At 37.2% G+C, this 12510-nt stretch overlaps 1 protein-coding gene across 6 annotated transcripts in view; it reads right to left on the reverse strand.

The window, feature by feature from the left end:
• Positions 1-667: 667 nt before the first annotated feature.
• The window catches only part of LOC121376512 (sister chromatid cohesion protein PDS5 homolog B-like), a 53425-nt gene continuing 41582 nt past the window's right edge, over positions 668-12510 (reverse strand). Inside the window, exons 32-35 of one of the 6 annotated variants that reach the window (XM_041504402.1) lie at positions 10564-10722; positions 6463-6690; positions 2387-2525; positions 668-1383 (exon numbers count right to left, since the gene is read on the reverse strand). In XM_041504402.1, the coding sequence (XP_041360336.1) occupies positions 1351-1383; positions 2387-2525; positions 6463-6690; positions 10564-10722 (559 nt within the window). In that variant the 3' untranslated portion in view covers positions 668-1350. Of the gene's footprint in view, positions 1384-2338; positions 2526-6462; positions 6706-10563; positions 10723-12510 lie in introns of all 6 variants that reach the window. The other 5 variants (XM_041504401.1, XM_041504403.1, XM_041504404.1 and 2 more) reach the window with 5 other exon arrangements.

The raw sequence follows: 12510 nt of genomic DNA on the forward strand, positions 1-12510 counted from the left end.
TTGTGGTATGTCCTGCCCTGGCCAAGATGATACATTTTTGTTTCAACTTTATTGTAAAATATTAATCCGACTGACTATACGACAGGACTGGTGTAAAACAACTTTCTAAACAAGCACATTAAACCTTGATATGTTAGTGTGAAGTGTTTTACAGTTAATCCTCGATAAACCTTTAACAAAAGTCTGATCCAGTTAACATTTTTATGAAAATCAGCAAGATAAGACTTTTGTAATAACAAAAGTCTGCATAACAAACTGACAGAGATGTGGAACTTTGAGTCGGGGTGGAGATGTGTTTGTTTGTACATAGATTATTAATACTGTGTATTCATTATTAATAACCTTTGCACTGAACTGTGGAGGTTACTTTGAGATTTTCATCAAACCATCAGATTTTTCATCTCAGTTGTGTAAAAAAATATAAAATATGGAACATCAAGATAAAATCCTCTTGTAACAGACTTAGCCTCATCTTATGACTGGTCATCTAAACACAAATATATATCCAATAATCAACATTTCAAATTTTAAAACGTACGATTTGACACCTTTCCAGAAAACTGCATTAGATAAAATAAACTGTGAACTTTATCCCGAAATCTATAGTCACCAATAAACCCTCACATGCGATAAAAAAATTGCCATTTTTTTTTTAATAATACAGCCATTAGTCTACTTCATGTTTATTTCCAGAACACTTCATTATGTACAATGTATACTTTCACAATATATCACAAGCTATTAACACTGAAAGTCTATGAGGGTCGGAAATTCACTTCTTTGAGGATAGTTTTTTTAACGTATGGGCGTGGGGGTCCAGCTTGTTTGGAATTCTTCATGGACTTGCTTTGGTCAAGTCTATCAGACGAAACCAAACAACAAAACTTGGTTAAAATCAAAATAAAATCAAACAGCACTGCGATTATGTGTCGATCAACAATGATGAAATGAAAAGTACCGAATGATGAAAAGAAACAAAAAAATGGAAATGTTTCAGACACAGTGGCTGCCAAATACGGTCAGAGAACAGATCTTGCACATAAGATAAAAAGATCCTTTGGATCATGGCAATTTCTGCCTGCAAAATACAGCTGGACCAAGAGTTTTTTGATCCCTGCATCTTTGTTGTTTTTTTCTTCACACACCACCCACACAAACATGCACACACATTCATTCATTCATACATATAACAGTGTAGTTTCTGTTGATAATTAAAAATGTAGAGGTCGATATCATTTCACAGGTACATGGAAACAAACACAACCAGGATGAAATGTTACAAACAGAAAGGATGACTTGGTCTTGCTAATGAATTCCCTGGGTTTCTTTCCTAAAACGGTTTTTGTGCGGTTAAGTCTTTCTTGTTCTGGTGGTCCTCCTTACCTACAAAATGAAATTAATACAGATTTTAAAAGACAACACCTCGGTACCACTTATTAGCAAATCGCCAAGGAAATTAAATACAGTATGTTTTGTAATTTTTAGGTCTTGAAGACTGAAGGAAAATTTCTGATATTTCTCGATTACAAAGCAAGATTCGCTAAGCATGTTAGACTGATGCATGTTTTTGAATGATTTCCATTTGTTTTTGTGTGGGGGTTTTTAATATCGGTAAATATAAACAAGGCTATTTGTGTATCTAAAAGATAATAACAAATAAGCAACACTTTTTGTTGAATTTAGTAAAAGCTGACACATCTTCACAAGCTGTTAATGTGATGAGTATAATTCTACACATGTACACACATAATTATTTGGAAACTAAGTGGAGTGCACTACCACAGCCCCTTGCAACCACCACCATTTTACACCAATGACTACAAAAATGAAAACAAAAAGGAGGAAAAAAAAAAAAAAAAAAAAAAAAAAAAAAAGTAGAAAAAACACAAAAAACTATATAAAAAACCCAAGCAGCATTCAGCACAATTTGACTTGATATATATATATATTTTTTTTTTTTAGAGTTATTTTTAATTTTCTCAATATATTGGTAACATTGGTCACAGTGAAAGGAATATAAAGAAAATGGGCTTCCATTAAAGAAGATGACACTTCACTGTAACACAACACCAATTAGGACAACTGTCCTTGCTCGCACATCAAATAGAACATTTGACACTTAGTCTAGTACACCAATTATATTAGGACATTTCACCTGTACAGTACACCTATTTTATTAGAACCTTTGACTTTACTGTTACCCAAGTTACGATATAACCGATGGTACCAGTACAGCAATCAATGGTATTTGACCTGAACACTACGGCAATTATGATACTTAATAGCAGAGCACAACAACAGAGGCACACACGTTGGCAAATGGTTAACGGTATCATACTTGTTTTGTGTTTGTTATGTTAGAATGTAATGCAATCTAACAAATTACATTCGAGCCTTTGGCCACGTTTGTGGCCTCCTGTATTGCTTTAGTCAAAGCTGCCGTCCTCCGAGGGGACATGGACGAATCAGTTTCCGGGGTCTCATCACCGTCGCTGGTGCCATTAGTAAATGTTCTCGCCTTCCGGCTGGAAAGAACAACACATTATGTAGCTTATTTAGCAATGATAATTAATACAGGGTTTCTGCCAGAGGGTAAAATGGGTATGGCGCCATACCCAAATTTGTTTGCAGGGTTTTTTTTTTTTTTAAAGTTAACCTGTTGACAAAATTAATTACTCTTTATCATTACTGTATGATTTTCTTAATCTTAACCCTAAACTTAACCCATTTTCTTTCAGGGGGAGAGGCCCCTCATACTGTGACTGTGGTTGTATTCAATTCCATAGCGCCATACCCAAAAATTCCTTTCTAGCAGAAACACTGTAATAACTGAAGTAATATTGCTTACAGGGAACATAATGAGCCAAATTTACAAAGCCTGTTTATGTCTTACTACATACATACCGGCCTCAGTGGCGTCGTGGTTAGACCATCGGTCTACAGGCTGGTAGGTACTGGGTTCGGATCCCAGTCGAGGCATGGGATTTTTAATCCAAATACCGACACCAAACCCCGAGTGAGTGCTCTGCAAGGCTTAATGGGTAGGTGTAACCCACTTGCACCGACCAGTGATCCATAACTGGTTCAACAAAGGCCATGGTTTGTGCTATCCTGCCTGTGGGAAGCGCAAATAAAAGATCCATTGCTGCTAATCGGAAAGAGTAGCCCATGTAGTGGCAACAGCGGGTTTCCTCTCTATATATCTGTGTGGTCCTTAACCATATGTCTGACGCCATATAACCGTAAATAAAATGTGTTGAGTGCGTCGTTAAATAAAACATTTCTTTCTTTCTTTTACTACATACATATTACAATGTTTATTTCATTTCATTGCAATCGATTTTCGTTCTTATATCCAAGGTTCAAGCATGCTGTCCTGGGCACACACCTCAGCTATCTGGGCCATCTGTCCCGGACAGTGGGTTAGTTGTTAATTGTTAGTGATTAGTGAGAGAGAAGAGGGTGTAGTAGCCTTATAGTACCCACTGAGTCATTAAAATTCGCTCTGGGTGGGAGCCGGTACCGGGCTGAGAACCCTGTACCTCCAAGGCTTATATTTGATGGCTTAACCATGACACCACTGAGGCCGGTACAATGCTTAAACACCAGGGCCCAGTTGTCCAAAGCATTGTTAAATTAATCCTTGGGTTAATCTAATATTTTACTTGTACTTATTTTTAATCAAATTTCAACATGTTTTCAGTTATTATTTACAGTATGGATTCAGACAATCTAATTAAAATTAGCTCCACTATTACATGTGGATCTAACACCAGCCAGTTGGAGCTAATGTCCACCAATCAAAACCTTACTTGCAGAATCCTGCCAGTGATTTAAAATTAATTTGAAAACATTCAGAATTATTCTGAGGGTATACGACATGTTTCGTGTGAATTACGAATGCCTTAAAACATGTTTTATTTTATAAAATAAATAATTTTTAATGTAAAATTGAAGACTGATAACCCACCCCGTACGTATTGGTATGGTTCGCTGTACTGCGGCCACTAAAATAAGACTCGCCCAATATTTTTAGAATTTGTATGCTCCCAAATAACGTTATAAAAGGCGAAGTGTGATGGTCAATATTTAAATTATTATTGACAGACGAAATGTTACCTGGACATTGGGGACTACGCAGTGTTGTTAGTTTTAAATCACTGGCAGGATTCTGCAAGTAAGGTTTTGATTGGTGGACATGAGCTCCAACTGGCTGGTGTTAGATCCACATGTAATAGTGGAGCTAATTTTAATTAGATTGGGATTCAGACATTGGTTTTGAAAATTTATGATAACCACTGGTTAATCTAACTAACATTTGAACAACCGGCCTTTACATTTAAATAAAATAGGCTTTGTAAATTTCCCACTTTGTTTCTAAAATGTTGATTAGTGACAGCACATAAACTGAAAATGAGTAGCAACTACTACTTAACATGTTAGAATTGTGTACAGATTTCTCCAATTTGTGTAGTGAATTGTGAGGCGTTCAGTTAGTGTCTAACATATGGGTATTTTCAGACCAATAAAGATGATCGTGCTGTGACTATAAAGGCTACTCCTACCCTAAGAAAAGCTACAGCGATGTGCAATTTATTACAACATTGATAAACAGATATAATAATTTAACGGTATAATGTCACTTTAGTTAAAACAATAATTTTAAAAGTTTGAATATGCAATATTTTGAATGCATATGACTGACTTCCTCATATATCATTTACAACTTCGGGTTGTATTTTTTAAAACAAGATTTTCCGATATATGCTCTGAAATATTTAGGTGCTTTCAAGATTTGTAACCCTCTGATTATACCATATCAGTTTTCTTCCAGACTCTAAGCAACATTCTGCCTATATATACTCTTCAAAAAAAAGAAACGCAAAAGGGTACAAATGGGTTATAACTCCGATTTTATGTTTCCTACCGGTTCATGCTTTGTGAATATACGGTCATTGCATGTCCCAAACACATTCCCACGGTTACATGCGATAAAACGCAGCTACTGTACAATAAAGTTCCAAAATGTGAATATTCGCAAAAACGCAGCCACGTGCAAACCATGTCACCACTGCACGTGCGTTGTCTGTACGTGCAACATGAACACCGACAGTATAAAAGTGCAGGGTGTTCGCTTGCCTGGCCTCTGTATCTGGCCGACAGTTGACAATCCAGGACATGCCACGTCTCAGTGAACTGCAGAGAAACAATGCCATCGGCCGACTAGACGCAGGCGAATCCAGAACGGCCGTTGCCAGGGCATTCATTCCATGTGTCCCCAAGCACCATCTCCAGACTTTGGGACCGTTACCAGCAACATGGATCAACACGTGACCTCCCTAGATCCGGTCGACCACGGGTCACTACCCCCGGGCAGGACCGCTACATCCGGGTACGCCACCTTCGGGAACGATTGACTACTGCCACCTCCACAGCCGCAGCAATACCAGGTTTGCACAGGATATCCGACCAGACCGTACGGAACCGCCTACGTGAGGTAGGAATTCGTGCCAGACGTCCAGTTCGAGGTGTCATCTTAACACCACAACACCGTCGACTCCGACTGCAGTGGTGCCAGATTCATCGACAATGGCCTCAACTGCGATGGAGACAGGTGTGGTTCAGTGACAAGTCCCGATTTCTGCTCCGACGTCATGATGGAAGATGTCGCGTGTATAGGCGTCGTGGTGAACGTTATGCGGCAAACTGCGTGCAGGAAGTGGACAGATTCGGCGGGGGTAGTGTCATGGTGTGGGCAGCCATCTCACACACTGGCAGAACTGACCTGGTCCACGTGCACGGCAACCTGAATGCACAGGGCTACATTGACCAGATCCTCCGGCCACACATCGTTCCAGTTATGGCCAACGCCAACGCAGTGTTCCAACATGACAACGCCAGGCCTCACACAGCACGTCTCACAACGGCTTTCCTACAGAACAACAACATTAATGTCCTTCCTTGGCCATCGATATCACCGGATTTGAACCCAATTGAGCATCTATGGGACGAGTTGGACCGACGCCTCCGACAGCGACAACCACAGCCCCAGACCCTGCCCGAGCTGGCAGCAGCCTTGCAGGCCGAGTGGGCCACCATCCCCCGGGACGTCATCCGTACTCTGGTTGCTTCAATGGGCAGGCGGTGCCAGGCAGTTATCAACACACGCGGAGGCCACACCCGGTATTGACTCCAGATGACCTTGACCTTGGTGGTGTGTCCCATCACTTACTCACAATGGACTAGAGTGAATTGTGAACAATCCTGCAACATTTGGTAATTATCGGACTCACCATTCAATAATTAAATCAATTCTCCAAATGTTACGACAATGTGGTTTTGCGTTTCTTCTTTTGAAGAGTATATTAATAGATTTGAATTTTTTTTTTGTTGCTTTTTATTGTTTTTTTTTGTTTTTTTTACTTTGTTTGACCATTGCTAAGAAAACCTCTATCAACTTACACAATGCGGACATTTGGCTTGGTTGGCTGTGTCTGCTTGCCTTTGGTCAAAACCTTGGTAGCTTCCTTCTTGCTAGTACCCTTCCTATTATCTCCCTTTCCTGCCTGAGATGATGTCTGTGACGACTCTGTGATGGATGGTGTGACGTCGCGAGATCGCGTCACTCGACTCAATGCTGGAGACGACGACTCCACGCCACTGCCTACATGAGCTTTCGTCACGCCAGCTCTTGTTAAGAGAGACCTGGGTTTTTAAATATTATGCAATTCATGGAGGCCCTGAAGCAGCAGGGTGTAGCTCAGTGTTGGAATGAATGAATGAATGAATGAAGGAAGTGAAAAATTAAATGAAACCTCAGCAGGAAAAGGATTTGTTCTCTCTCTCTCTGAGACTTTTTTCTTTCTCTCTGAGACTGACTCACTCTCTCTCTCTCTCTCTCTCTCTCTCTCTCTCTCTCTCTCCTCCCCTACCCCCCTCTCAAAATTACAGATTCGGTTTCAAACTAAATTTAATGTTAACAGTCCAGGGGCTTAATTAACTAAACTCTCTCACAATTTTGCGATCTTGCAGTGTTATACAAAAAGACTTGCAAAGATGAAGCAATATTGATTAAGAGAGCTCAAGAGAGCTTTGCGAAACAAAACAGAAATGTTTTATTTAATGACGCACTCAACACATTTTATTGAGTTATATGGCGTCAGACATATGGTTAAGGACCACACAGATATTGAGAGAGAAACCCACTGTCGCCACTTCATGGGCTACTCTTCGATTAGCAGCAAGGGTTCTTTTATATGCACCATCCCACAAACAGGGTAGTACATACCACGGCCTTTGATATACCAGTCGTGGTGCACTGGCTGGAATTGAGAAATAGCCCAATAGGCCCACCGACGGGGATCGATCCCAAACCGACCGCGCATCAAGTGAGCACTTTACCACTGGGCTACGTCCCGTCCTTTTTGCAAAACAGGCCCCAGATGAGGTTTACCAGACATGGAATTTGTCATAGGATTTAGCCTTTCCACACCTTGGTAGATACATTGGGCTATTATCCATCTGAACCGGCACTCCACAAAAGGAATACCGGTATTAGAAAAGAGCATTTAGAGATTCATTGCTTCCTGAACAAAAACAAAACCCAAAGGGGCAACCACACACAATTGCTGATAGTCCTTGAACAGCCGATTTACAAGACCTCTTACATTTTAAGTGGACACTAACAAATGTCTTTTTATGGACCTGTTTACATCCTAAATTTAATGGGCATTCTCAATATGCAATAAGTCGCACAGACTTGTCGCATGCAATCAAATCATACTGTGATAACATCTAAATCAGAACGACTTTTGTCTTATATATGTTCCGATTTTTGTAGGGCCGACAAATTGCATATGACAAATGGGTTCAACTGATTGCATAACGAGAATGCCCCTTTAGATAGCTAAAGGAGAAAAGACAATTTTCATGTCTAAATGTAAGTCTATAAATTAAAAAAAAACTAAAAATCTTAAAATTTTAAAAACAAAAATGTTTACAAGCTACCACAAATACAATTTTTTTTAAATATATAATTCTTTTACTTGCGAATGAAATTTTAAAATTTTAAAATGCTACATCAAATACAATTCACTAGTTTTAAAAGAATTACTATTGTTTCAGTTTTTGTTATTCATTTACCAATTCAAATACTGTATGTCAAGTTTAATTATCAAGCCAAATGTGCTGTTTATGGCATCACATCAAATCATATCCCAGCAACCACACAAACTTCTATAACACCATCAAGTAAAGACAATGTCTATGTGAAAACTGAGCAGGTGTTCTCTTCATGATACTGCTATAAAACGACCGTAATAAATCAGTCTTACCTGATAAGCCATCTGTCAATAATTTAATTAAACACAGGAAATACTTCATCCAGAAGAGATCCATAAATTAAAGTATAAAAAGGCCACTTTTATAAAGTTAAAATAAAAGTTCTTTCTCAGCCTTTGAAATTTGAATCATAAGTTTAGTACAAATAATACTAAAGTAAATATCAAATAATTTTAAAATGCTGCCACAAAAGCAATACTGCAGTGACACATTAAAGGCATACTGTCACAGACCACTGACCTGTTTCATGGCCTAACAAAGTATTACTTAAAATATATATATATATCATTTGTCCCTAAACATACTTTATTCAACCATCTACGTAACCACCATACTCCACTTATTAAAGCCACACACCCTAGTTCCATCCAGCGAAAATAAATTATAATTTGGTTAATCTACAAATCTGTAACACACTTAGATCACGTTTTGATCAAATGGAGTGAAAAAGCAGGTTTTATATCGATAAATACCATGGGAATCCCCATGTCCCAATTGCTTAAAATAATTTTGAAAGTTAGTATTCTGATGTCACTGGTAGATGTCGCTCGAAGCACAACAATGCCTACGTCACGACAAATTTCACAGACTTCGGGTGCGTTGGTTTCACTTCTCCTGGACATGTTCCAACTGTTCTGTCCTGGTTGTATCCCATCTCCAGATATCGTAAGACTTAGCAAAATTATTGGTTTTAAGGGTTTGTAACATTTTGTATTGAGACACTTACTTGTCTGAACTTTATTGTTACTGAAAATGTTCACGAACTGTGAAGAAAAATCTCACAAATGAACAACAACAAATCGGATGTTGATTGCGCGAACCGTGCACGAGAAAACAAACCGAACCAAAATGATAACGGTCACGTGATATACCAACGTCTGTGACACTGAAATGGAAATATCCCCTCTAAAAATAGATTGGACCTCGCTTGCTTAAAGGTTTTTTCTCGACAACATGTCTTGTGAAAAAAGGCAAAAAATGCATTTCGTGGTTTTACAAACATCAGGATTACCAAAAAGCACTTCAGGTGAATGGAAATGTGTATTCTAAATAATAAAATGTAAGTAAAGTGCAATTTTATTTGTGAAAAATGGGGTTTAATAGTGAAAAACAATGCCGTAATGGTTAACAAATAAACGTAACTAGGGTGTGTCCCTTTAATGATATTTTGTAAAAATAACTGAATTATAGCAATGGTCCATAATTCAAAAACTAACACTGCTGAGAGGGTTGGCATGGATTTTACTCCGTCATGATGTAGTTATAGTGATGCAATAGTTAGATTTGGTCTGTAAAAATTAACGTAATTTTTATTTATTATTCATTAAAAGAGAAATAAGGTCCTTAAATCTGTGACAGTATGCATTTAATGATTGCTTCTGCTGTTTTAAAAACATGCAAGAGGATAAATTGTTTTCATTTATTAAATAAGAATATCATCAAATCCTTCAGATTTCGCAACAACATTGCTACGTTGCATAAAACACCACCCAAAATAGCCGATGTGTATGTTTTGTTCCGGGGTGTTATTAAACATTCATTCATGCATCATGGGAATTTTTGCTATCTATACAGAAAATGATGCAATTAACTATTAGAAATGTCAAATGCTTCACTTTGCATTGCCATTAAATACTATTCAAATGACATCATCCATCAATGTTGATAAATTTTTCTACCCACAGAAGTTTCAAGTTTTGCTCAGCACTCAGTTTAATCTATAGTCTATAATTCTGTTTTTTTTTGTAAATAATTTTAGTTTGGTTTGAGGTAAGAAGAAAATTAAAAGTGTTTTAGAAATAAAAAATAAAAAACCAAACTATTTTTGTGTGCAATTTACAAATCAATCAGCTCAGAAATAAATAACTTGTAGTAAATTTCATAATATGAAAAAAGGCATTCCCTGTAATTTGGTTTATAGGATGAATTCGTTTTAGGTTTTATACTTCTTACTACCATAGATACCTATATTAAATTGCATTGATTTCTTTGTATACTTCGGTGACATGGCGAAATAACAGCATTTTATGCAACCAATTTTCCCCCATGACATGCATTCATTATCACTTAAAAAAAAAGAAGCCCAACACCTATCTAATAAACATAGAATCATAGCCACCAAAGTGTGTCAAAATACAACAAACATTTTATTACTCTTATTTTATATTTTATTTAAACAATGGCCCCAGTTATCCAAAGAAGAATTTCAGGAAGGTCACTCACTTTTTGAATGCTGGTTGTGAACTGGCGTCCTGTGAAGACGGAGAGGAATGGGGTGAAGATGGTGAGGATGCTTGTCGTTTCCGTGGAGACAGTCGTGACGACATACTGTCCTGTGAGGTTTCCGTTTCACTCAGATCTGAATGCAAGTTCTTCACAACACTGCAGTACAAATTGAAACGTTTAAATGGATAATATTACATATTTCAAATAAAACTAGAAATCTGTGTTGAATCTTTGCACTCAGTGAATTTGTACAAAAATGTGGAGAATTTGCTTCGTCTTTGTACTAATAAATACATATTTCTCATCCCCTCACCAAATGAAAAAGCAAAACTAATATAACATGGAGGTTATAAACCTACATTTTAAGTGGTATGTTCTAGGCTTATAATATCCCAGCAGCTGTGTAATTTTATTAAAGCAAAATACTGGGTCTGATTATTTGTACAATTATAACATTAAGATTAGAATTCACATATAAAGATTATTATACGAGCTTGTGTGCTGTACTGATTTTACAAAATGAGTATTAGGATTGTTATATTCCCCAAGTGAGAGCGAGGTTAAAACATGAATCCCCAACACGTTTCGTAAAATCAGTACGATTCACATGAGTAATAATTTCTTTATTATCTATATTATTTTTTATGAATGTTTCAAACGTAACCAGGAGACAACAACACGACGAAATGATGTCATTTTGGTAACTGACTTGGGAACCTACATTATGTTATGATGTCGCTTCTCAAACTGACATCATTCGTTGGTCACGTAAAATCATTATGTATCATAATGGTAACATTAGGCTTATAATATTTATAAACATTTATCCAGGTGGACTCGATATACTACAACACAATGACTAGCTTGTTACACACTACATTTGTTTTTACAACAGGTGACAGGTGGTGGTTTTCAATTGATACTGCAGCCTTCACACCCAAATCCTTCTCCTGCTTACAATTATACAACTCATTGTGTTCAAACAGCCTGATCAGCCCTCTACATTGCAACTGACTTTTTTTTTCATTTTGCGACTAAAATATTATACCATCTAAATAAAAATACAAGTAGGCACCATCTGGCTCCTAGATGGAAAAGTTAACATATAGGGTTGCTGATACTTTCAAAAAGCTAATGTATTCCCTGTAGAATCAAACAAAACATTTTCTGACATCATGTTCGATTTCCATTGTATCCGTAGACCGTATATTGCCGTGTATTAGCAGACTCCTTGGATAAGCCGACCTCTTAGTTTGACCCTAAATATCTAGCACAAAATCATCGGCCTTGTGTATAAGCCGAATCATCTTTTGTCCAGTTGTATATGTTGCATCGATTTCAATAATACTGTCAACAAATAGACTTGTGCTTTTCTTGTTCATTATATTTGTTTTCCCTTTAATTATTACAAAAACGGTAATCACGATTGCAATCAATGCAGCAATGCTAACATCTACCATGTCATGAAAAATAATTTAGAACTGATAAAGTGTAACAGAAAAATAAATAATTCAAGCTGTAACAACATATCACTGCACACAAGTAATTAATTTATTCACTGGACAGCAAAAAGTAAAATCATTGAGGCATGTTTGATCTCCCACCACACACACAGAGAAACAAAAGATCATGCGGTCCGTAACTGCAGCTGTTCACTGTATATGGTATGGTCATGTGACAATTGTGGGCGTAATTATCATCCTGAAATTCATGTTATGTTTTTTCAGTCTGTAATGTTAATAATGAGCTTAATTTATTTATGGCATTACTTTACAGTTTAATGCACCCTCCCAACAAAATAATATTAAAAATATAATACTTCTTTGAAGAAAAAACACCGTTTTGTATCTTAAATCTGTTATATGAAAGACTGGTCCCAGCACAGGTCAAACAAAGATGGCGGACAGTTGGAAAGAATACGTTTTTACCATTGAAATAACAATA

Source organism: Gigantopelta aegis, chromosome 6, assembly GCF_016097555.1.
Source record: "Gigantopelta aegis isolate Gae_Host chromosome 6, Gae_host_genome, whole genome shotgun sequence".
Classification (NCBI taxonomy): Eukaryota; Metazoa; Mollusca; class Gastropoda; order Neomphalida; family Peltospiridae; genus Gigantopelta; species Gigantopelta aegis.